The following is a 27,293-nucleotide window of genomic DNA, read 5'->3' on the forward strand; positions in this document are numbered from 1 at the left end:
CTAAAAGCCAAGAGTTTATTAATTTAAATTAGAAGTTAATTAACAATTTTTGGAATGCAACAAAATTTGTTTACATGAAATCAAATCTTTGTAATATGCATTAATAATACTAAATGCACAACACTTACTGCAAAATTATTTTGATTATTTCATTCATAGGAGATTCTGACCAATAGAAAGCTACAGAAATCTAAATTAAACTGAAAATTTTTTGCTCAATTAGAAATCCAATGAAATCAATTAATTTGTGGTCATCTGATTGAATACAACCAATAAAACCAACATTATACTGAAAACAGATCCCATGGGCTGTTTTCACTCAATCATGTAGCTATGGATACCTACATTTCGTTTCATTTCGATTTTGACATTTCAAATATTCAATATTTCAAAATGTCACGATTTGGTTTTAATACTGATGAGAATATTAATGAAATTATCGAATCAAATATACCAAAGAATACTGTTTACAGTAAAAAATTTGTATGGAAAGCGTTTATGGACTTTTGCAATGATAGAAAATATGAATTAGATGGAAATCGGACGGTGGAAGAATTGTTAATTGCACATTTAAATAAATTGTTTCTGCTCTGTATTTTTTTTTTCATAACCAGCAAAAAATTTTCTATCCGAATAACCCTCGAACATTGATAAATGCTCAAAAATTTTTTAACAACTTTCTCAAGCTTGTTGCTTACAGGCAACAGACCTCCGCCTACGGCGTCGGTCTGTTTCCAAGCAACAAGCTTTCGAAATTTTTAGAACAATTATCAATATCCTTGGGTTATTACTACTGATAATTTTTGATAATTTCCCGTCGTCAAGTATATTACGTCAGATGCCCTTCGTTGCTACGAAAAAATACATTCAGTGACATTAATGACAATTAATGTTTTAAAAATTATAAAAGTGATGACTCTCAACCGTCAAATATTTATAACAACTGTGTGTTTAATTGTACTAATTTGTACTTACATAAATAAATTACAATAAAATTTTGGTTTTGAACAGTTTTATTCATGAAATAATCGCAACAAATTGCACTCGATCTCTAAAATTAATATAGAATTTTTGCCCTCGTGACACTGTTACATAATTTCACTCGCCTTCGGCTCGTGAAATTAAAACTCTCAAAGTGTCACTCGGGAAAAATTCAATAATTTTAGAGCTCTTGTGCAATTATATTTCATCCATAGGAGATTCTGACCAATAGAAAGCTACATAAATAAAAATTAAAGTGATAATTTTTGATAATATTCCTTCGTCAAGCATTACGTCAGATACCCTTCGTTACTATACAAAAATGAACATTCAGTGACATTAATGACAATTAATGTTTTACTAATTATCACAGAGAACACCAAGAAACACGTTTAGCAAATATTTAGGTGAAGATATCAATAAAATATCAGTTAAAATTATTTAAAAAGACAGTTTTATTCATGAAATAATCTCAGCGAATTACCCTCGATCTCTAAAATTATTATCCACTTGTTGTCCTCGTGCCACTTTGACATAACTTCACTCCCCTTTGGGTCGTGAAATTAAAACTGTCAAAGTGTCACTGGGGAAACAAATCGATAATTTTAGAGCTCTCGTGCAATTACTACTGATTAATGATTAGTCAATTGTATGTCAGGATGGCCGAGCGGTCTAAGGCGCCAGACTCAAGGTTTACCTTGTCCGTTTCAACGGGTGTGCGAGCGTTCTGGTCCACTCTGTGGGCGTGGGTTCGAATCCCACATTACTTTTTTGAAGTTATACTTCTTTACGCGCGATATGAGGGTGAATTTTAATAGGATTAAAACCTTTGATCCCGGCGCAGTCGCATTACAACTTTGTTCTGATTGGATGTTCAAATGACATGACAAAAAATATCCAATATGGCAGCTATGGGACTGTGGTTTGGTTGTTGCGTTTTAAAATTTGTAGGAAGAGAAACAACAAACAAAAAGTTAGTTAATGGTTATACTGCCTTTTTAAATGGTTTTCATATTATATTTTTGGACTTATTAACACAGAAGAGATGATTGTTGCATGCCAATGTGAAAGCCCATCAAACTGTGACTAGTATGAGTGCCGCAAAATTACTGATAAATAACCTATTAGCTCGAAAGCGTAGAGAACTGTGAATAACAACAATCAACCGGGACGATCTACGATCTCGCTTATTCAAAGCTAAAGAATCTTACACTCGTAAGTGTTTTAAAAATAGTTGATCAAATTTTGTTATGATATTTGAACATAGCACGATGCAAGTGATTGCGAAATTTATTAGTCGTTATATTGATACATAGTATGTAATACTTTTATTTACATAATTTGATTACCATCAAAATTTCTATCAATATTCACCTAATATATTGTTTTCTTACTCTATGTTTTGTTGTATTTTTTCAATTCTAAATCATTTCAATTCAAAATCAAAATAATTTGATTTACATAATTCAAAAATGTCAAAAAGTTTAATCCGTTTAGTTAGTCGATCTTCGCACATAATGACACACTGTCTCCGTGGCGAAGCTTGGGTTCGAGTGAACCCCAATACAACGCCAATAACAGGAGCGCTGGTAAGTTGGTTCGAATCCCAATAGGAACTTTTATTTTTTTATTTTTTTTATACATTTTTATGATTGTAAGTATATTTATTATATAATTTTATTTTCAGAAAATACGTATTTAGTTAAAAAAAATTCCGACAATTAATGTTCAGAAATAATTTGTGGCATTTTTAATGTGTTTGTGTGTGTTTTATTCTTTTATTATTTTAATTTTTGGCACTGTTTTAATAAAAATGTTTGAGAAGTAGTAAGTATAAATTAGTTTAATATTTAAATAAAACATAAATAAAAAGTATATTAATTTCGTTTATAATCATATAATCATATAATAGAAGTATAACTTCTTACGTGCGTGCAAAAGTACACACACATTCTTTTTTTTTATTTTATTAGTACATTATTCAAAAATAAATTGATTGATTAAAAACAAAAATAAGCGCTTATATCACGCAATCTTCAATCAATCAAATCAATTATAGCGTCTTCTGAAAATCACTTTATGTACTACTCAAAAAGCAATTTTCTGCGTAGTTTAAGAGGCAAAATAGTTATTTATGATATAAGTGTTAAAAGTACACGTTTAAGGCACGCATGTGAAAGTTTGCAGAATGAGCGAGAGCGAATTCTGCAACTCACATGAGTGCCTTAAAAATGTACATTTTAACACGCATATCATACAATATTTTTTCTACAAACGTAATTACATGACAATATCTACAAAAACTTCCTTTTTTATATTTTTTTGACATATCAAAATTGCCTATACGATTAATACGAACTGCAGTGCCTTAAAAATATTTTAAAGCACTAGTGCCTTAAAGTAGCATTTTTAAGGCTCGTATGGAGTGCTAAAAATTGCATTTTTAACACGGTTGTAGAAAAAAGTAATTAAATAATAAAAAAAAAAGAATGTCAGAAGTGGGATTCGAACCCACGCCCACAGAGTGGACCAGAACGCTCGCACACCCGTTGGAACGGGCAAGGTAAACCTTGAGTCTGGCGCCTTAGACCGCTCGGCCATCCTGACATACGCTCGATTAATTTTCAAAATAATTTTCCTGCACAATAAAAAATAATCATTTTAATTTTATTTTTGTGCATTATTTAATTGTTAACAATTGAGTTTTCATTATTTGATTATTTTTGAAGTTATACTTCTTTGTAACAAGCAAAAGTGTAAAAAATATTTATTTTGTTGAAATAATATAATACACATCGATCCACTAAAAATTTGGTCATTTTTGATGTTTTGAATTTCCTAAACCTGTTGTCCGATTTAAGTGATTTTTTACCACGTTATAGCCTTATCCATTGACTATATCGATGTAATAATATTGTTGCTAGACAGTTAAACTGTCATTGTATACCGGGTGTACGAATCAAACTGTGTTTTTTTCTCAGAGTTCGCATCACCCTGTGGACTAATCTAGCATTTATAAAATACTGAAATTAAAACCCAACTATAGCCTCAGGTTTTCTTAACATTTTGTCTTTCGATTCATTCGCTTATGTTGCCTAATGAAAAAGTTAGGTACTTTAACAACTGGCCATGTTCGTCATCAGTACAGGGTGTTTCTAAATAAGAGCGACAAACTTTAAGGGATAATTTTACATGAGAAAATAATGACAATTTGTTTTATAATCATATGTCCGCAAACGCTTCGTTTCCGAGATATGGGATTTTCAATTTTTTTTACAAACTGACGATTTATTTATTGCTTTAAAACCAGTTGAGATATGCAGATCAAATTCGCTGGGTTTTAACACGTAGTTATTGCACAATTTTTGACATACAATTAAGAATTTTATATTCACCATTGGCGTGCGTACGGGTAATAATATCGGTCATAATACCTGTTTGCGCGCAACTGGTGAATATTAAATTCTTAATTGTATGTCAAAAAATGTGCAATAACTACGTCTTAAAACCCACCAAATTTGATTTGCACATCTCAACTGGTTTTAAAGCAATAAGTAAATCATCAGTTTGTAAAAAAAATTGAACATCCCGTATCTCGAAAACGAAGCGTTTGCGGACATATGATTATAAAGAAAATTGTCATTATTTTCTCATGTACAAAAACCCCTTAAAGTTTTGTGCAAATATTTTAGAAACACCCTGTACTGATGACGAACATGGCCAGTTGTTAAAGTACCTAACTTTTTTATTATCCAACATAAGCGAATGAATCGAAAGACAAAATGTTAAGAAAACCTGAGGCTATAGTTGGGTTTTAATTTCAGTATTTTATAAATGCCAGAATAGTCCACAGGGTGATGCGAACTTTGAGGAAAAAACATAGTTTGATTCGTTCGCCCGGTATACAATGATAGTTTTACTGGCTAGCAACAATATTATGGCAGAGATATTGTCAATGAATAAATTTATAACGTGGTAAAAAATCACTTAAATCGGACAACAGGTTTAGGAAATTTAAAACATCAAAAATGACCAAATTTTTAGTGGATCGATTTTTTTGCACTGCAGTGTAGAAATAGAAGTATAACTTCTTACGTACGTACGTTATATTAAATCGAATATTAAGTAAAATCAATTCTTAATAGTAATAAAATTAAATAATGCACCAAGATAAAATAATTAAAATAATTATTATTGTTCAGCAAATTTTTCTTGAAAATGCGAATTTCAGCAAATTCAGCAAATTTTTTTCCAACGTATGTCAGGATGGCCGAGCGGTCTAAGGCGCCAGACTCAAGGTTTACCTTGCCCGTTTCAACGGGTGTGCGAGCGTTCTGGTCCACTCTGTGGGCGTGGGTTCGAATCCCACTTCTGACATTACTTTTTTTTTATTTTATTAGTACATTGTTCGAAAATAAATTGATTAATTAAAAACAAAAATTAGCGTCTTATATCATGACATCCAGCGTCTTCTGGCAATCACTTTGAATAGTACACAAAGTGATTATTTATTTTATAGCTTAACTTATGTTTTTACAGCTACTATTCCAAAATCGATTTTCTTTCTGCATAGGTACTTTAAAGAGGTAAAATGGGTAATTTAATTATTAAAAAAAATAATGTCAGAAGTGGGATTCGAACCCACGCCCACAGAGTGGACCAGAACGCTCGCACACCCGTTGGAACGGGCAAGGTTTACCTTGAGTCTGGCGCCTTAGACCGCTCGGCCATCCTGACATATTGTTATCTAATTTACAAAATAATTGTGTCGATATGGTACATTTTGTATCCTATACAAAAAAATTTGATATTATGTAAATAAATGTGATTTACCTTGTTGATTTTATAGTGTAATTCTACTATTCTACATTCTTCCTTTTTTTAATGGCAACTGCAAAAATAAAATAATATTTTTTTTCATATTTTATCTGAAATTTTCCCAATCAGTTAGTAATCAATCATGAATGTTTATTTAACACAATGATATTATTTATCAAAATTATTCATAGTTTCAAAAGTTATGCATCGCCTAAAAATATATCTCACCTAAAAAGCATCTCCCTCTAAGGGGAAAATTGACTCATTCCAGATATCTACGGTATCACAAGGATTGAGCTCTGGTGGGACTCTTTCCGTGTTATCGAGCCCTAGGTGACTTGGTATGCTGGAGTATCTCCCTCAAATTTTCGTAGACCGAAAGGGTCCGAAGGCGTTCGAGAGTAGTAGGTACAGCTTTATGTATGGTCTTATAAGATGTTCATTTAGATAAATCTTTTCTATGTTTTCGAGGAGATTCTTCGGAATGACTCCAGTAGTAGTCATAATAATAGGTATCATCTGGGTACAGTAGAACCCCGATAAGTCGACCCCCGATAACCCGGAAGTCCGGCTAACCCGGACCGATTTTCATCAGACAAACATTTCAACAATAAAAATTTATGTAGTATAATATTAATATTTGAGTGATAATGTGCATTTGTGTAATTTGAACTATACGATAGTAAAAGTGACTCATGGCACACGCCGGCAGAAACAACAGGCACCTGTCTGTAGTATTCCTTTATTTATTTCAAACTGTCTTAGCATTGTTTAGAAAAGACTAAAAGACTATTTAAAAAATTCTTTTTTAAACAATGGTCTTTAGTTTTCACTGTTTTTAAATAACATAACATCGTTCCGATTGTGACTGTATTGTGTGTAGTACAGTCTTGTATTGTTCGCTTCCGTTTGCTTACGTTTGTGTTTGAGTGTTTTTAGTAATTTAGATGTGTAGGTACAGTGAATAATTATATATATATATATATATATATATATATATATATATATATATATATATATATATATATATATATATATATATATATATATTTCATGTTATTTCAATTCTAACGGAGTTTATATGTAAGTATAGACTCATCACACGGCGGCAGAGCAAAGTTTATTGTCTCGGATTATCGGAAACAACAGGCACCTGTATTCCTTTATTTATTTCAAACTGTCTTAGCATTGTTCAAAAAAGACTAAGACTATTTAACAAATTCTTTTTTAAACCATGGTCTTAGTCTCCACTGTTCTTAAATAACTTAACATTGTTCCGATGGTGACTGTATTGTGTGTAGTACAGTCGTATTTTTCGCTTCCGTTCTGTAATCGTGCTTCAGATAGGTTTGTGTTTGCGTGTTTTTTTATCTACGAATAAGGTTTTTACCAAGAAGTGAACAATACTCTATACTCTATACTACTATATGTAATTTAGATGTGAATGGTGCATATATATTTCATATTATTTCAATTATAGCGGAGTTTATCTGTAAGTATACCGTATTTTATTAATTTTTACCATATTCTCCGGCTAACCCGGATGTTCGATAACCCGGATCGGCCACGGTCCCGATTAATCCGAGTTATCGAGGTCCCACTGTACTTTGCATTCTTCATTGTCTTCGTATTTGAATTTCCAGATCTCTGTAATAGCCGATCTTTTCAATAAATTTAGTACACATATTTATTGTTGTTAGGTATCCCCACATCAATAATTGATTATTAGAGCCCGTTCACATGACAGGCGCTTAACGCGCGTTTTGATAACGCGCGATTACAACTACATACATTTTACTTGAGGCCGTTCACATGCTAACGCGCGTTTTTAGTCATTAAAACGCGCGTTGGCATAAACGGCCTCAAATAAAATGTATGTAGTTATAATGGCACGTTATCAAAACGAGCGTTAATCTCGTGTCATGAGAACGGGGTCTGAGTGCTGTGACTTGTTAATTTATTACCCCAGGCTGTGGGTGAAAAAACGTGATATAATTCAGGAATTTTTGAAACCTATTAGGTGTTGTAAAGGACGATCCCAGGAATAACTTATACTAAAATGTAACCAAAAATTTTGTGCGGTTTTTTATTTATGACGATTTTCATTTGTAAAATTTGCAATTTTTCAAGATTTTTAATTTTGCAGCTTAGGATATTCATTTTAGAGAAAAACTTTTAAATAGAAAAATGTAGTAAATTAAAAACCTACAATTTGAGCTATGGCAAGTTTAATTTTGTTAATACGTTATTGCAAAACAGCCTGCGAAAGGTCCAAAATGGCCGTTTTTTGCAATTGCCTTATTTATTGTAGAAATAACTTTTATGTATTTTTAAGGCTTTAAAATGAAGATCTTTCCATACTAAACATAAAAAAATTTGTAGTGCCCGACTGATGAACTTGTTGCTTAGATATTATAATTTGTTTATCCCAAGAGGTCAAATATCCAAGGCTATACCATTTTGAAAAAAAAAATCGTACAGAGTTAATCCTTTCACTTTGAAATTTGACGGATATGAACCTATTTTTCATTAACTAGAACTTTGTTTCTACTGGGTCTAGAGATTTTACGCATACATCATTTTTTTTTCAATTTTTAATTTGCTATATTTTTGTTAAAACTCTTTTTTTTAATAATACTTACTTTTTGAGTTATTTGTCAAAGACCGCCTAAAAACGTGTTTTTTTTTTGTTGAAAAATGGAGGTATTTACTCGAAAATAACTCGAAAGGTATTAACTTGATGAAAAAATGCTATAGAACAAATGGTGCTTAGAATTATACGTTTTATCCATTTCCGAACTTATTTTGAACATATATTTTTTCACCCCTTATCCCCCCAGGACATAAGCACAGAGAGACCCAATATCATTTTTATTCTTTAACATGTTATCTATGTGTGTTGCCGAATTTCATGTCAATCCAAACGGTGCTTTAAATTTTAAAGCAAAAACCGTGATTCAATGTATTATAAGTTGCTAGCCGTTGCTAAGGGCAACCGACGCAATAAATCACAGTCGTAACGAAAAATAAATCTCCACTGCACTTTAAAAATAATTTTTAATAATTAAATGTAATTTTCGGTTAAAATAATTTTTATTTTAAGATAATTCTTCTTTAGTCAATTACTGTGAAATAATTTCTTAATTGTCATAAATAAAGTCACTACGATTTAAGAAAACAAAAACAGTTATCTCGGCTTCAGTTAGTCGTAGAAAATTTTTATTTTATTTTGAATCTTTATTTTGTCTTTAGCAACAATAACCTATAAGTTAAAAACTCACAGGATGTATAGGGGCGGCTTCCGTTCTAAATGTTTATAACGTAATTTGCCCCCTTATTTTCAAACCCGAAATAAGAAGTTGAAAAATGCTATACGCATTTATTTGCATCAGAATATGAAAGTAAGTATAGGTCTTTAGAAGGAGAGTGGATCTTGGATTAACTCTGTACGATTTTTTTTAAGTTATAGCCTTGGACATTTGACCTCTTGGGATAAACAAATTATATTATCTAAGCAACAAGTTCACCAATCGGGCACTACAAATTTTTTTTATGTTTAGTATTGAAACATCTTCATTTTAAAGCCTTAAAAAATACATAAAAGTTAGTTTTACAATAAATAAGGCAATTTCAAAAAACGGCCATTTTGGACCTTTCGCAGGCTGTTTTGCAATAACGTATTAATGAAATTAAACTTGCCATAGCTCAAATTGTACGTTTTTTAATTTACTACAATTTTCTATTTAAAAGTCTTTCTCTAAAATGAATATCCTAAGCTGCAAAATTAAAAATCTTGAAAAATTGCAAATTTAACAAATGAAAATCGTCATAAATAAAAAACCGCACAAAATTTTTGGTTACATTTTAGTATAAGTTATTGCTGGGATCGTCCTTTACAACACCTGATTTTCAAAAATTCCTGAATTATATCCTGAAATCGACCTATTTTTCACCCACAGCTTGGACTATATTAACTAGTACGAGATCTGGTCTATTATGTTCCACTATTTGACCTGTGAGTACAGTGTGGTCCCAGTATAGCTAATTGTTATTCTCAATCACACTCTCAGCTCAGAGACGTATTGATAATATGGGACGAATTGAGATGGTCCGTTTGGAGAAGTCCCAGCTTAGTTAAAAAGAAGTTAAAAAAGTTTCAAATATAAATATTTTATTGAAAAAAATTTAATACAAATTACTGTGACAGTCATTTATGTGTAGGTATGTCATCATAAATCTTTGGCATATTTGCAGGTTTTCTGGCTGAGCTTGCTGATGAGTTCGCATATCGCCTCCATAAACTCTCAAGGATTAGTCATTATTATTATTACTAGAGCCATTAGGTTGTGTGGTTGACGGAAGTTCGTTATCTAATAATTGCATTACATTAATACGAAACTTGATCTTTTCTTTTGGAGTCAATGCTTTTACATGCGGCAAAATGCTTTTAAAAAATGCTTCATCTTCGTCTATTTCTGTATCTTTTTTTAATTTTTTTGGAAATGGCTGGAATTCAGATGTGTGTAAAGGTGAAATTTCTCTTGAAAAATCTGCTGTATCTTGGGAGAAAAAAAGTTCCCCCATATCTGGCGCCTCACCCTCATCATCACGACCTTCTGATGACAACGTTGATGTTTCATCTTCTTGTTTAGGAAAATCACCCTTACTTCTTCTTGCTATGCGTTGATCCTTTAAAAATAATAGAGATTCGAAATATGGCCAGCTTCGATGTTCTTCTGCAAATGCATCTCCGGATGGTGTATCAGCAATCTTTGTTAGGAACATCTCTCTAAGATTTTTCCATCGCATTTTAGCAGTCTTCACTGCAAATAAAAAACATTACGAATTAATATGGATTGTATGTTTCTTTTACTTTGATCTAAAATTAGTTTTGATATTATTAGTGTCAATGAAGATATTTGTATAAAATCTGTTTAAATGAACAAAATAATTTATATTTTTCTGCCGGGATGTTATTTAGAAGTTTTTTCCTTCTCGTTCCGTATGGGTAAAACAACAGTGAGTAATATTATTTCACAATGATAAACAAGGGTTAGTTGAGCATTTTGTGGGCCGGTAGGCCTTTTCGTTCGACGAAAAAGCATTGTTTTAAATTCTAATTTTAAGACATGGTGTTTATGCAAAGAACAATCAAAAATTGCGGTGCATCCTCTAAATAAGAAGCGAAGTTACTATGGCGAATTTCACCACCTTTATAAAGACCTTAGAAAATATTCTCAACGTTTTTTTGAATACATGAGAATGAGTACGTTTGAATATATTTTAAACAAAATTGAAGGAAAAATAAATAAATATCACTTGGAAGAATTGCCATGTCCAACCCATACCAGCTGAAGAAATACTTACGTTTTACAGTAAGTTAAAAAAGTTTCAAATAAATATTTTTTATCGCTAACCGTCACTAAAGTCATTCGTTATTGTACTCATTTGACGCCATTTGCGGCAGTAAAGTAACACTTTATTGTACTGAAAGAAGAATTTTACGTTACCTGCCGCGATTAATCAAAATAAACTGAGATTGAATGTAAGTGGTCGATGGCAGTAATCGATTATATTATTTATTTGAGTGAACTTAAAATGTATTTACTTTAATTTTATTAAAAATATTGTACAAAATTTACGATATTATTAATTAAATTTATGTCAGAAAATGAACTTCTGTAGTATATTGCAATTATATTCATAAAACATAAATCAAAACTTTACAGATTTAGTAATTAGGTATTTATACATTATTGATAACAACTATCGATTAAACATCGAAATCGGCCATCATGCAAAAGCTTTATGTCATCGTCATTACTGTCATACTCACAAATTTTTATTTCGTCTAAAATTAATAAAATTCTTAAATCTTTTAAGTTTTGTATTAATGCAAATACAAATTGTATATTATGAAATAGTGTTTTTGTTAATTCGATTATATGTATGTAGGACGGTGACAGATATTAATGATAATTTGTTAGCAAATATATTTATTTAGATTTTCTAATATTCGTCAGGGGAAAAGCAACTGCGCTGCGGGAGGCTACACTTCATAAACATAACGTAACTATTAACAGTATTTTTAATTTCTGGTATTTTATTTTAAGTGTTAAAATTGGTTTAATATTTAAATAAAAATACGATTAACTGTTTAAAATATATTTATTTCGTTGAAATCATAATAATAGAAGTATAACGTCTTACGTGCGTACCAAGTACACACACTCTTTTTTCATTAGGATGTAATTAAGTAAGTCTTAATGTTTTTTATGATTGGCGATAAAATTTTGTATGCACCACGTCAGTAAAGACTCTTTATCGAACTCGTCTGTTATTCGCCTAACTCGCTAGGCTCTTGAAATAACTATTATTGAAAAAAAAATTAATACAAATTACTGTGAAAGTGGTATGTACATGTCATCATAATAAATATTTAGTCCGTTCTTTGACGGTAAAATATTGCAAAACCTTTAAATTTTAAAGAACCACTTGGATTAACATGTTTGGCATACACATAGCTAACAAGTCAAAGAAAAAAAGTGATATTGTGCCGATATGTGCTTTTGCCATGGGGGTGGTTTTCACCCCCTCTTGGGGGTGAAAAAATATTCGTCCAAAGTAAGTCAGGAAATGGATAAACTGGCTAATTTTAAGTAACTTTTGTTCTATAGAGTTTTTTCACTAAGTCAATACTTTTCAAGTTATTTGGCAGTGAATATGTTCATTTTTTCAACAAAATAACCACGCTTTTAGACGGTTTTTCGCAAATAACTCAAAAAGTAAGTATTATGTCGAAAAGACATTCCTAGCAAAAATATAGCCTGTAAGAAATTTAAAAAAATGGTGTATATACCACGTCTCTATACCTAGTAAAAGCAGAAGTTATAGCTAATGAAAAATAGGTTCATATTCGTCAAATTCCAGATGGAATATTTTAACGTGAAATAACCAGAAATGAAGCACATTTCGGGAAAAACTCATTACAACTTATTTAAAGTGTTTAAAAAAGCTTCATTTTTGTTTAAAAAAAAATTCTAGCATCAAAAGTAAAAAAGTTACGCTCAAAATAAAGTTAGTCCCTTTTTGTTTTGGTAAAAAAATCGAGAAAATCACCCCTTAATTAGTATCTTAAATGAACTTAATCATTACGACTTCACAAGTTTCTTGACTCGTGTATGTATTGTTTATATGATCTGTAAGTTTCATCGGTTCAAAGTCCTTATTATTGAAAGGGCTGTAGTTAAAAAGGGTTGAACGAGTCACTGATCACGAATGTATGCAAATTTAGAAACACCAAATCTTAATCAATTTTTATCTAATAGAAAAACAAAAAATACATAATATTCAGAAAACCAATGCTGACTTTTTTTGTTTTTCGAAATTTTTGGTATCTCTAACAATTTTTTAGTTATTTTGAAAAAAAGCATATTTTTCAAAATTAAAATTTTTAAAAAATTTACTTTTAAACCAAATTTTTTCAAAAATAAGCACTTTGAATCGATGAAACTTACAGATCATATAAAAACAACATAACTAAAATAATTTGTGGAGCGGTAACGATTAATTTCATTTAAGTTGCTAATTAGGGGGTGGCCTTCCCGAATTTTTTTTGCCAAAAACAAAAGGGACCAACTTTATTTTAAGCGTAACTTGCTTAAATTTAATGCTAGAAACTTTTTGTAAAAACAGAAATAAAGCTTTTTTAAACATTTTAAAAAAGTTATCATGGGTTTTCTCCAAAAAGTGCTTAATTTTTTGGATATTTCACGTCGAAATATTCTATTTGAAATTTGGTGAATATGAATCTATTATTCATTGGCTATAACTCTGGTTCTATGAGATCCAGAGACCTAACGCGTACACCAATTTTTTTACTTTTTTATAGGCTATATTTTTGCTAGGAATGTTTTTTCGACAAAATACTTACTTTTTCAGTTATTTGCGAAAAACCGTCTAAAAATGTGGTTATTTTGTTGAAAAATGAACACATTCACTCGCAAATAACTCGAAAAGTGTTGACTTGGCGAAAAAGCTCTATAGAACAAAAGTTACTTAAAATTAGCCAATTTACCCATTTCCAGACTTATTTTGGACAAATATTTTTTCACCCCCAAAAGGGGGTGAAAGTAACTCCCAGGGAAAAAGCACACATCGGCACAATATCACTTTTTTTGTTTGACATGTAAGCTATACGTAGGCCAAATTTCATGTCAATCCAACCGGTTCTTTAAAATTTAGAGCAAAAACCGTGAAAGAATGTACTAATACTTAAAAGCTGAAATGTAGGTTTCAAATGATTGAGCTCTCGTGGGACTCTCTCGGTGCTATCAAGCCCTAAAGACTTGGTATGCTGGAGTATCTCCCAAAAATTTTCGTACACATCTGCTGAAATGTAGGTTTCAAATGATTGAGCTCTCGTGGGACTCTCTCCGTGCTATCGAGCCCTAAAGACTTGGTATGCTGGAGTATCTCCCAAAAATTTTCGTACACATCTGGCCGTTGCGAGTAGTACAGCTTTTTGCATGGTCTTATAAGATGTTCATTTAGATAAAGCTTTTTTATGTTTTCGAAGAGGTTCTTCGGAATGACTGCAGTAGTAGACGTAATAATAGGTATCGTCTGGGTACTTTGTATTGCATTCTCCATTGTCTTCGTATTTGAATTTCCAGACCTCTGTACTAGGAGATCTTTTTAGTAAATTTGGTAAATAATATATTATTGTTGTTAGGGATCCCCGCATCAATTAGAGCCCGTTCACATGACAGGCGCTTAAGGCGCATTTTATTTGAGGCCGTTCACATGCTAACTCGCGTTTTAAGTAATTAAAACGCGCGTTGGCATGTGAACGGCCGCAAGTAAAATGTATGTAGATGTAATCGCGCGTTATCAAAACGCGCGTTATCAAAACGCGCGTTAAGCGTTTCTCATGAGAATGGGCTCTAAGAGTTGTTGTCTTGTTAATTTTTGACTATTGCATTGCAAGCCTAGCACAAAGGGAGTATAGAATTCAGTTCCAGCATATGCGCATATACCTGAGTACGATACTTGCCTCAATTGTAGGGTACGGTGCAAGTGTATGGGCACACAGACTAACAAATAATAAAAATATTGAAAAACTAAATAAAGAACAAAGAGGTTTTCTTGTTAGAATGGCAGGAGCCTTCAAAACTACAGCAACAACAGGTTTAACAGTCTTGACTGGTGTAATGCCCATGCATTTGGAAGCACAATAACGTGCATGTAGATATTGGCAAAGAAAAGAAAATTATGAAAAAATAATACAACTAATGGGAATGGAAGTAAGAACAAAAAGAAAATTAGAAGAAATATTATATAGAAAATGGCAAAACGAATGGGATAATTCCCCTAAAGCAAGACGTCTCTATCATTTTATTCCAAATTTAAATAATATACCAAATTATTTTAACCCAAAAAAGGATTAATACATTTCCTTACAGGGCACGGTCCGTACCCTACATACCTGCATAGATTTAATTTAAAAGATGATGAATATTGTGAATGTGGAGAAATAGGCACACCAGAACACATATTATTTAATTGCGAAAGCCAAACAAATACACAAGAACTACAAAGAATGAGAAGAGACCTTCTTGGCATAAATATAGAACATATAATACAAAATGGAGAATTATATAATACATTAAATAATTTAGCGGGTATAATATCAAAGAAACAATTAGAATTATATAATATCAGACAAAGAAGAAATCAAGTAAATATCCAACCTATGTGAATTTAAATACGAAATTATAAAATAAAAAATTAAAATTATATATAAAATATGGAATAAAATAATGGTATAACTAAATAAATATTTATATAATAAAAAATTAAAAAATAAAAATTAAAAATTATTAATCAAACAAAAAAAAATAGCTAAACACTTGAAATTTTAAAACTCAATGTATATTTTCGGCTAAGGGTCTGAGGCTCACCGAAATACCATTGTAAATATTATACAGGTCAAATAGACCTACACTTACAATTATTTCTAACTATTTTTAGATTAATAGTGCTGGCTGCTGAAAATGAGAACTGGAAGCACTACAAAAATTTTACTTTCACAAAAAAAAAATTTAAAATAAAAATAATTAAAAATTATATTTTGTTTATTAAAATTGTTTACAATTGTTTGTTAAAATTGTTCATTCGAATTATTTATTAGAATTATTTATAATTTATCATTTTCAGAATTAGTAATAGATTAGGGCCAGTATTAATTAGTTAAATTAAGTTAGAAAATTGTTAAAATAAAAATTATGTGTATAATCTACTGTAATCCCATCAGGAAACGACCTGGATTAGTCTCAAGAAGCCAGGTCATTTGTATTAATTATAAATAAATAACATTTAAAAAAATAAAAAAATGTCTTGTTAATTTATTAACTAGTATGAGATCTGGTCTATTATGTGCCACTGTTTGATCTGTGAGTACAGTGTAGTCCCGGTATAGCTTGTAGTTGTCATTCTCAAGCACACTCTCAGCTCAGGGACGTATGGATAATATGGGACGTATTTAAGATGATCTCAGCTTAGTTAAAAAGAAGTTAAAAAAGTTTCAAATATAAACATTTTATTGAAAAAAATTTAATACAAATTACTGTGAAAGTCATGTGTGCATGTCATCATAAATATTTGGCATTACTTAAAAGCTGAAATGCAGGATTGGTGGCAAAGCTTGCTGATGAGTTCGCATATCGCCTCCGGAAACTCTCATGGATTAGCCATCCACATTTCAATGGTATGGATTAGCCATTATTATTTTTATTATTAGGGCCAGTAGGTTTTGTGGTTGACGGGATTTCGTTATCTAATAATTGCATTACGTTAATACGAAACTTCAACTTTTGTTTTGGAGTCAATGTTTTTAAATGCGGTAAAGTGCTGTTAAAAAATGCTTCATCTTCGTCTATTTCTGTATTTTTCTTTGATTTTTTTGGAAATGACGAGAATGAAGATGTGTGTGCAGGTGAAACTTCTCTTAAAACATCTGATGTAGTTTCAGTGAAAAAAAATTCATCCGTATTTGGCGCCTCACCCTCATCATCACGACCTTCTGATAACAACGTTGAGGTTTCGTCTTCTTGTGTAGGAAAATCTCCCTTACTTCTTTTTAGTATGCTTTGATCACCCTCATCATCACGACCTTCCAATAACCATGTTGAATTTTCGACTTCTGCTTCGTCTTCCGTTGGGAAATTTCTTTTACCTCTTCTTACTATGCGCTGATCCTTTAAAAACAATAGAGATTCGAAATATTGCCAGCTTAGATGTTCTTCTTCAAATCTATCTCCGAAATGATTTATTGGTACATCTTCAATCTTTCTTAGGAACTGCTCCCTAAGCCTTTTCCATCGGTTTCTAGCAATTATCACTGCAAAGGAAAAACGTTACGAATTAATACGAATTGTATGTTTCTGTTACTTTGATCTAAATTTCTTTTTCATATGATTAGTACCAATGAAGATATTTGTATAAAACCTGTTTAAATGGACAAATAACACTGGTCAACAAAAAAAAAATTTTGAGTCTCTTATTTAGTAAATATTTTCTGTTTGTATAGGTACATCGAATATTAACCACAAACTCAATAAATTAAATAAAGTTTGCTTTTGTACCTTTAGATAATGAAAAATAAATATACGGTGTTTTGGAAGATTTTTTGAGGATCCGTTGTATTTAAGATGTCAGAAAGGGGTGAGGGAGGACTGTGGGTGTGAAGCGAGAAGTGGCACACTCACACTGACATGGTAGTGTAGGCGTGAGCATTGCAGTGGAATACCGTATTAGGTCTGGATCCCGCGTATGAAAAAAAGTTGATTAACAGCAAGCTGAAAATTTTTTAATAGCTTAAGGGTGTCTAGTCGGACAAACTTTGATATATGGGAACACTGGAACAAGGGAAGTTTTAATTGTGGAACAGGTTAAAAATTTGGAACGTCAGACTACGAAAACGTCCCATGTATTTTGTCGGACAGAACTTCCAATTAATTTGTTACCCTTTTATCAAACTGTCCTAGAAAAATCAGACTGCTTTTTATCACGAACTGGGCATTTTAATGAGTGGAACACGTAGAACATGTCAAATGACAGGAATTATGAGAGCAGTCTGATTTTTGCATGAGAGTTTAATGAAAGGGTAACAAGTCAATTGGAAGTTCTGTCTGACAAAATACATGGGACGTTTTCGTGGTCTCACGTTCCAAATTTTTAACCTGTTCCACAATTAAAACTTCCCCTGTTTCAGTGTTCCCATACATCAAAGTTTGTCCGACTAGACACCCTTAAACTATTAACAAATTTTCAGCTTGCAATTAATCATTTTTTTTTCATACGCGGGATCCAGACCTATGTATATTTTATGTGTCGCAAGGCCCAGAAATATCTTCCAAAAAGTGTAAAATTGATGTGGACTCTTTTTGCTATATTTGTGACGAATTCATTAAAGTGGGAGCCAAAAAATTTTGTTTAACAGCTCTACTAGAAGCTTTAAACAGCTCTTCACAATGGAAATAGATTTCCATCTTTTCCTCTGGCTCATTCTGTAATGCTCAAAGAAAATTAAGAGAGCGTTAATAAAATGGTGCTTCAAGTTTTAAAATATGAAGAGTACGTCTGGCCAATGATAAGGGATTTCAACATGGTTGGTTTTCTGGTATACACTAAAAATATCCATATTACCTTTGCTTATGGGATAGTAAAGCCGATGTACTTTATTACCAGCAGCACTGATGGCCTCATCGGAACGAGTTTCAAATGTGGATCCCCATCATGCTTTAAATGAGATCATAAAACAATTTTTCCGAAACTATCATAGCCTGACAATTACAAAGAGCTTATTTCTAATATGCTTGACAGCTTCAAAGTCATGGGTTGCAGGATGTCTCTTAAAAGTGCATATGCTACATGCTCACTCGGATCAGTTTAAAGACAACTTGGGTGAATATACACAAGAGCAGATGGAAATCCTTTACCAAGATGTAATGAACTTCGATCAACGGTATCAGAAAGAATATAATGAGAACATAATGGTAACTACGTTTGGACGCTCCTACGAGAAAGTCCCTGTTTACACAATAGAAATACCAAAACTGTTCGTGTTTTAAAGTTTTATTTGTATTGTTTTTTATATTTATGGGTTTTATATAAATATGCCGCCTTTTATAATTAGTTAATAAGTTAATAAAAATATATAATTCAACATTTGTTTACTTTTAAAAATAATTTAAATTAAAAAATAGAGCTTTTTCATAAAATTTGAAATTTAGTTCTGGTAAGTACAAAAGTAAACTTTATTAGATAAAAATATTTTTTCTTTTAGTCCAGTCGGGATACCATTTGACCTTGCATTAGGAGCGGCCCCCAAATTTTATTTTTCTAATCTTTGGGGGGGGGGTCAATAGTAGTATAAATTTAAAATCTCGACTGAATTTGACCGTTGCGTTAGCCGCCATCTTGATTTTAAACGAGAACCGTTTTTGCTCAATATCTCCGCATTTTCAACTTTTCGACAAAAAATATACAAACTGATATTGTTGAAAAGGCAATTTTCTATAATTTCGTTTATTATAATTTTTTTTTCGTGCGGTCCATATTTTCCGAGTTATGGGGAAAAACAGTGACAGTTAAAGCATAATTATTGATTTATTGAATTATCTCGTTTATTATTACTTTTACTACAAATTTTAATCTATACAAAAATGAAGAGAATTCAATTTTGTATAATTTTGATTTTTTTCATTTTTTTGATAAAATCAATACTTAAGGTAGTACGTATGCGGTAAAGGCGCGAGCGTAAAACCCGATTGATTTTAAAGCAATTGTTTTTCTTCAATATCTTCCCCATTTTCAACTTTTCCACAAAAAGCGTAATTACTGAAATTACTGCAATTACGATTTACTACAATTTTTCGAGAGAACCAGTGGCGGGTCTAAGAGGGGGAATGGGAAAATTCCCCCCAACGGGGTCCAAAATTAAAAAAAAAATTGTTGAATTAAAATATGTTAGCTGACATGAAACTTAATTATCGACAGACAAATTCAACCAATAAAACCTGCTAGTTAATAAAATTAAGTGAACTTAATGCATATAAGTTATTATTTATGTCTTTTATGTACTTAGTTTGGTTGGTGTTTCATTGGAAGTTTAGAAAATTTTATAAAATATAATTCTCTTTATTTTTGTTTATGTACAATTATGTCGTAAAGTTAATAATAAATGAGACAATTCAATAATTATGCTTCCCCTCCGCTTCCACTATTTTCCTCGTTAACTCGGAGAATATTGATCGCATACAAAAAATTGTGGAAAAGAAATTGTAGGAAATTGCGTTTCCAACAATTTTTGTTCCTACCGTTTTTGTCGAAAAGTTGAAAATGGCGGAGATATTTAGCAACAACGGTTCTCCTTTAAAATCAATATGGCGGCTAATGCAAACGCGGAATTCAGTCGAGATTTTAAATTTACACTACTATTGATCTTCCCTAAAGGATAGAATTATAACATTTGGGGCAGCTCGGAAAAAAGATTCAATTCAGTAATTATGCTCCCACCACCACTTTTTACTATTTTCCCACTTAACTCGGAAAATATCAACCGCGTGAAAAAAATTGTTAAACAGAAATTGTACAGAAACATTATTTTACGCTCGCGCCATTATCGCATACATACTACCTTAAATATTAACTTTAGCAAAAAAAATGAAACAAACTAAAATTGTGTAGAATTCAATTCTTTCTATAGAGAGAAACATTTTCGTCGCAAAACTAACAATAAACGAGATAATTCAATAATTATGCTCTATTTATATATATCTGTCACTATTTTCCGCTATAACTCGGAAAATATCGATGGCACGAAAAAATTGTAACAATAGAAATGATAGAAAATTACATTTTCAACAATGTTAGCTATTATACTTTTTGTCGAAAAGTTGAAAATGGCGGAGATATTGAGCAAAAACGGTTCTCGTTTAAAATCAAGATGGCGGCTAACGCAATGGCATAATTCAGTCGAGATTTTAAATTTACACTGCTATTGACCCCCCCCCTAAAGATTAAAAAAATAAAATTTGGGGCAGCTCCTAATGCAAGGTTAGGCCTGTTATTCTTCTAACCCGACTGGACTATTTCTTTAGTTAGGTATGAGTAATTAAAATCAGAGGTACAGAACTAAGACTCAAAATTCATGTTGACCAGTGTAATATATTAACCCTTTGCATGCTGATGACGTCCAAGAACGTCATACCGTTACTACTGAATAGTGTGCATGACGTCTTCAGGCGTCGTATGCAGATCCGTATAAGCATAACATTCGTTTAGAGGTCAGTATTTGTTTGACTTTCGATTGAAGTCGGATTTCTATTGAGTACGTATATAAAAGTGTATTTACCTATAATGTCAGTTTAGGTTCATATTAAGGATGGAGCAATTCCAGGGCCATCTTAACCAAAGCACTACAATGTAAATGCAACGAAAAATCGAGTTAGAACCTAGGTTAAAAGAAATATTTTATTTCCATTTTCATTCTGATGGCGGTTCGCCATCAGAACCGACCACTGCTCAAGGCACGTTATCTGAAGTTTCGAGGGTTTTCTGCACTAAATTGATGCAAACAGATTTCTCAGGGGTTTTTGGGGTTACTGAACAAGAATACACCATCAGAACTGAACCCCTGTGCACCTGGGGACCAAAAACACTCCAAATTTCAGAAGATAACATGTACTAACAGAGTCCTTAAGCACCAGGTGGTCCGGAGGTCCTATTGATGTCGTATTCGTATTCAGCGACCCCAAAAACCGGCTACTAATATATTTGTATCCATTTGGTGCTGAGATCCTTCGAAACTTCAGAAGATAACGTTCCTTAGCAGTGACCGTGGGCACTAGCTGCTCCGGAGTCGGTTCTGATAGCGTATTCGAGTTCAGCAACCCCAAAAATTCTCCGTGTAATCTGTTTGCATTAATTTAATGCCGAAATCACTCGGAACTCCACAAGATAACGTGATCCTAGACACTATGTGCTCCGGAAGTCGTTCTGATGGCATATTCGTTTTCAGTACCCCCCAAAAACCTCCGAGTAATCTATTTGCATCAATCTAATGCGAAAACTCTCAAAGCTCCAGATGATGGCGTGCCTTAGCAGTGACACCGGGCACCAGGTGCTCTGGGGATCGATTCTGATGGCGTATTAGTGTTCAACGACTCAAAAAACCTCCCAATAATCTATTTGCATCAATTTAGTACCGATAACCATCGAAACTCCAGATGACGTGTCTTAGCAGTGACCTTGCGCACAGATGCTCCGGGAGTCAATTATGATGGCGTAGTCGTGTTCAGCGACTCCAAAAACCCCAGAGTAACAAAACCTGGCCGTTAATATGCTTACTTTGACATGTTTAGGCACTTTTGGATGCATTTTATGCACTTAGATATGAAATTATGTATTTCCACCCGTTTTTCTATTGTAGACTCACTCCTCTCTATTGATGACTCTCACATCATACTGAACACAATGCAAAAAGCTGCAAGTCTCTAGGTGCTGTCACCACTTCACTTCACTTGTTCACTTCATTTCAGTGTCATTCACTTGCCAAGTATGTACTTGGCTTGGCAAGTGAACGAATAATCGTGATTCCTTTGATTCGGGTCATTTTTACCGACAACAAATAGAAAACCAACGAGTGACAAATAACTGTACTATAAAAAAATAGTCCACTCACTCCGACGCCTTGAAGGGCACTAAGGATTATGAGAAAGGAGGAGTAATCCACTCATAATACATGGCAAATATACGCAAGTAACGATTATTCGCCAAGTACACGAGTCGTTTGAGTCCGGCTTTAATGATAATGAAAATATACAGGTTCCCCTGGAAGGCTCAAGAATGAAGCAAAATGAATACGAAAAAACGGGCAACATTTAAATTGAGGGTATGTGAAGATCACCACAAATATAACAAAATTTAGTGTTTGGCAGTATTGCCACAATATTGTCATGTTCTTAGAATAAATCGAGAAAGAGCATGTCGAGCATGTCGCGTGTAATAGGGTGTTTTATTTAAAAATGTATAAACTATTTTTACCCACTACTTTAAAACTATTTGACGTATCCTTATCGTTACCATACTTATTATACTACCAGAGGAGTACGACATGGATAGTGAATGGTTGACCCTTCCTAAACTCTACGCCACTGGGGTAATTATTATTCTAGCACAATTTTTCGGTTCTCCAAGACTTTCTATGATAATAATATACTGTTTATTGGTAACGATAAAGTCATTATCTTTCGAGATATTTGAAGTTTTTAACTTTAGGTCTAGAATCTACAACTCGCAGATTGGACATTCTTAATGAAACACCCTGTATACCATAGGAAAATACCGAAAATAGTTATTTATAAAATAGTTATTTATGATATAAGTGTTAAAAGTACACGTTTAACCCGGCATTGGTCGCCATGTAGGTTGTTACGCGGGTGGTCGCGCGTGAGATTTTCTCTCACATATCCAACTTTTGCCTTTGTTTACAAAATTTTACAAAAAAGATCAGGTTTCATCAACGATAAAGCCATTTGCTTTAAAAAGACACGACATTTTTCTATTTTAATATTATTATCTTTATATAAAATGTGACTATTGATGGCTGCCAATTTTTAACATTGAAAAATATATGGTAAGTGACCATCTACAACTAACCCGTGAAACAGAATATAGGATTTTCATATCATCGACCACATCCACGGCGCCTTTTATTACATCATAAAAGGATATTATTTTAGGTTTTAAGGGGAAAAATATAATTAATTTTTATACACAGTTGGTGACGCCGGTGGTCTCTTGATGAGAGAATCTCTCACATGAAGCGCACTGACTCAATAATATGGTGATACTAAGTAAACTGAGTCACTATCTTAGCGGACGAGTCTATTAGATTGTCGAGGGAGGATAGATAGGAGACTAGAAGGAACTACAGCGCGTATAATTTCCCAGAAAAAAAGTTGTGCGCAATTTTCTGAAACCGTGAGAGAAAATCTCATATAGCGACCACTGGCGGGTTAAGGCACGCATGTGAAAGTTTGCAGAATGAGCGAAAGCGAGTTATGCAATTCACATGAGTGCCTTAAAAATGTACTTTTTAACACGCATATCACACAATATTTTTTCTACAAACGTAATTACAGGACAATTTTTACAAAAACTTTTACTTGAACTTGACTGACATTCCATTTTTATATTATTTGACATTACATCAAAATTGTCTATACGGTCAATATGAACTGCAGTGCCTTAAAAATTTTAAAGCACTAGCGCTTTAAAGTATCATTTTTAACGCTCGTATGGAGTGCTAAAAATTGCCTTTTTAACACGGTTGTATATAAAAAAATATTAATGTTAAAAATTTTAACTGACAGTAATAAAACAGTATTCAAGTACATTCATTCCAAAATAATAAAGAAATCTGACAATCTGGCAACCTCAAATTCAAACGTTCTGACTCTATTGCCAAATCTATCCACTAATCTATCAGGTCAATTGTCAAAAAAAAATTCTAATAATTACATGCAATTAATATCAAAACAAACAACAAATATTTATTCGTTCACATTTTATATAAATTAAAAAAAATAGTATAAGTAATTAAATTAATATAAGTAAGCTTTTTCTGTACAGTTGAAGCATGAAACATACAGTATGATGGTGCAAATGAAAGGAATAAATTCGTTATTTCGTATTACGGTGACTTTAAATCCCGAAACAGGTCGATTTTTATTTTTAAATTATGATATTTTGGCATATATCATCCTAGTGACGTTCTCCATCTGGGTGTGACGACGTAATCGATGATTTTTTTAATGGGAATAGGGATCGTGTGCTAGCTCATTTGAAAGGTTATTGGATTCTCTATTCAGTAATATAAACATGTACACAATTATTTATACAGGGTGTCAAAAAAGAATTTTAGTTAAATTATTTGACAAAAAAAAAGAATAATGTATGTAATTTATTTCATTCAAAATACATTTTACTGTTGCCCGAAAACATGAAAAAAATGTTTATATTTCACAAATAAACATTGCTTTTTGATTAAATTCAATGTTCAAGCCAGCTCCCGTCGCGTCAGTACCTGCCTCTTATTAGAAATATAAAATATTAAAAGTACAAATAAAAGATTTTTTTCTATTTTTATTCTAACCGAACCGAATTATTACAATAATATAATACCTACAAAGAAATTAAGATGTTTCCTTTGCCATATATTTATTTGTGAAATAAACATTTTTTCTGATTTCTGACAGCATTAAAATGTACTTTGAATTAAATAAATTACATAAATTCTTCTTTTTTTGTCAAATAATTTACTTTAAAAAATTTGTTGGACCCCCTGTATAAATAATTATGTAAATGTTTATATTGCTGAATAGAGAATTGAATAGCCTTTCAAATGAGTTAGCACACTATCCTTATTCTAATTTAAAAAAATTATCGATTACGTTATCACGCCCAGATGGATGACGTCACTAGTATGACATATACGCCAAAATATCGACCTGTTTCGGGATTTTTTCTTAAAGTCGCCGAGTTACCAAATAATTAATTTATCCCTTTTATTTGCACTATATTGTATACATTAGAAGGACATGGCAACACTGCCAAACTCAACTATTTCGTTCTGTGGATATCACGTATCGTATAAAATTATAATATCAATCTATCTTCACGGTAAATCTAAAATGTTGTCGGAGAATACTTTAAAACTTATTTGTGTAGTCATTAAAAAATCTATACGAAATATAATTAATTTATTATACATTTTTATTGTTTCATTTACCTGTTGTTCCACATTCCGTTGCCACTTCTTGCCACAGTTTTGATAGAACCAAACTGTGGGTGTGAAATTTGTTTTCCTTGTTCCAAATTGGTTCGCGCATAAACACACAACTAATTAATTTGTGTTTATCCAGTTTATCCATTTCTGGAATTACAATCACTGTGCAAAGATCAGAAAATACTAACCTCAATAGGCGAGGCGAGCCGTTGGTACCCCACGATCGGCCGATCGATGTGCGAAGGGAGACTCGCATCTCCGGACAACTAGTTTCATTTTTTGGGTCCTGATTACAAGCGTTTATAGCCGGTGCCAGTTTCTAGCTGAACGAGGCACGAATGGATTCCTATTAATTTATGGGTATCCTTAAAACATACAATTTTATCTCAAATGCATCAAAATTTTAATAAGCTCGTAATAAAAACTATTCTCTCGCTGTTCATTCTCGTCACATGCTGATTCCACTCTCGTCGTCTCTGTCTTCCCCATCGTACTATATCTTGTATGTTACAGAGATCTCTTATTCTGTCGTTCGGTATTCTGTCTCTCAGTGTTTTCCCAGTTATTGACCTCAGCGTTCTCATTTCTGATGTTCTCAGTATCCTCTTGGTTTCTGCTGTGTCACATCTTGTTTCTATCGCGTACCTACGTCATGGTCGGTCTTACACATGATTTGTATATGCGTACTTTCCCTTCCAGCCTCATATCTTTGTTTCTCCAGATGGCATCCCTCAGACATCCTGACACGTAATTGGCTTTATTTGCTTGCTTTCGGAATGCTCTCTTTAACATCTCCATAACTACATATTTCGATTCCCAGATATTGGAATCCCGAGATTTGTTCAATTAGTTCGTTGTTAATTACTAATTTGCATCTTATGGGTTCCCCTGACACTACCAGGGATTTTGTCTTGGCTGTTGATATTTTCATGTTGTAGTTCTTCGCCACTGTATTGAAAGTTTGCGCCATTCGCTGTAGGTTATCCTCGTTATCGGAGATTAAGATTGCGTCGTCAGCATAACAGAGGATTTTTATTTGTTTTTCCGCCATCTTATATCCTCTTCCAGTTCCTTTAATGTTTTCTATGATTTTGTCCATGACTAAATTAAAAAGCAATGGGCTCAAGCTATCCCCTTGTCTGATTCCCGAGTTGATTTCTACTTCCGATGTTAGTTCATTCTCGACTTTTATTCTGATTTTGTTCTTCGTATTAATATCTTTAATTATCCTTATCATCTTGTTGGGCTGATTTTTCTCCTTTAGCAAATCTTCCAATCTTACACAATCGGTCTTAGTCAGATCTATAAAGCACATAAATGTAGGTTTATTATATTCCAGTGCTTTCTCAGCAATTTTTCTGGCTATGAATATGGCGTCTATTGTGGACATATTTTTCCGAAAACCTTGTTGTTCCTCACTAATTGTGTATTCTTCATTTATTTTATTGGCAAGTATTTTTGTTAAGAGTTTAAGAGTTGTGCTCAGCAAGGTGATGGTACGGTAGTTGCTAGGGTCTTTGCTGTTTCCTCTCTTGTGTATAGGTATTGTTATACTCGTCCTCCACTGCCATGGATTCGAAGCCAACAGGCAAGAGACCAATAGGAAGGCGCTTTAAAAGGTGGCGAGATAGCTGGCAGT

The 27,293-nt window shown here is 32.5% G+C and overlaps 1 protein-coding gene and 3 non-coding genes across 5 annotated transcripts; 1 reads left to right on the plus strand and 3 right to left on the minus strand.

Moving 5' to 3' along the window:
* Positions 1-3,471: 3,471 nt before the first annotated feature.
* Positions 3,472-3,588, minus strand: Trnal-caa (transfer RNA leucine (anticodon CAA)). Its single transcript has 2 exons — positions 3,551-3,588; positions 3,472-3,516 (listed from the first exon to the last, which is right to left on the minus strand). It is a non-coding gene; the product is annotated as a tRNA-Leu (tRNA).
* A 1,653-nt stretch (positions 3,589-5,241) lies between these two features.
* Positions 5,242-5,358, plus strand: Trnal-caa (transfer RNA leucine (anticodon CAA)). The gene is made up of 2 exons: positions 5,242-5,279; positions 5,314-5,358. It is a non-coding gene; the product is annotated as a tRNA-Leu (tRNA).
* A 243-nt stretch (positions 5,359-5,601) lies between these two features.
* Trnal-caa (transfer RNA leucine (anticodon CAA)) lies at positions 5,602-5,718 on the minus strand. Its single transcript has 2 exons — positions 5,681-5,718; positions 5,602-5,646 (listed from the first exon to the last, which is right to left on the minus strand). It is a non-coding gene; the product is annotated as a tRNA-Leu (tRNA).
* Positions 5,719-9,974: 4,256 nt separating this feature from the next.
* LOC114324524 (uncharacterized) lies at positions 9,975-25,885 on the minus strand. Of its 2 annotated transcripts, none has more exons than XM_028272384.2 (2): positions 25,658-25,885; positions 9,975-10,622 (listed from the first exon to the last, which is right to left on the minus strand). In XM_028272384.2, exons 1-2 carry the CDS (start codon positions 25,797-25,799, stop codon positions 10,111-10,113), a joined length of 654 nt encoding a protein of 217 aa, XP_028128185.1. In that variant the 5' UTR covers positions 25,800-25,885; the 3' UTR covers positions 9,975-10,110. The 2 variants fall into 2 exon arrangements, with proteins under 2 accessions (XP_028128185.1, XP_028128184.2); XM_028272383.2 differs by lacking the exon at positions 9,975-10,622 and adding an exon at positions 16,383-17,200.
* Positions 25,886-27,293: the final 1,408 nt, after the last annotated feature.

This window comes from Diabrotica virgifera, chromosome 6 (genome assembly GCF_917563875.1).
Source record: "Diabrotica virgifera virgifera chromosome 6, PGI_DIABVI_V3a".
NCBI classification, from domain to species: Eukaryota; Metazoa; Arthropoda; class Insecta; order Coleoptera; family Chrysomelidae; genus Diabrotica; species Diabrotica virgifera.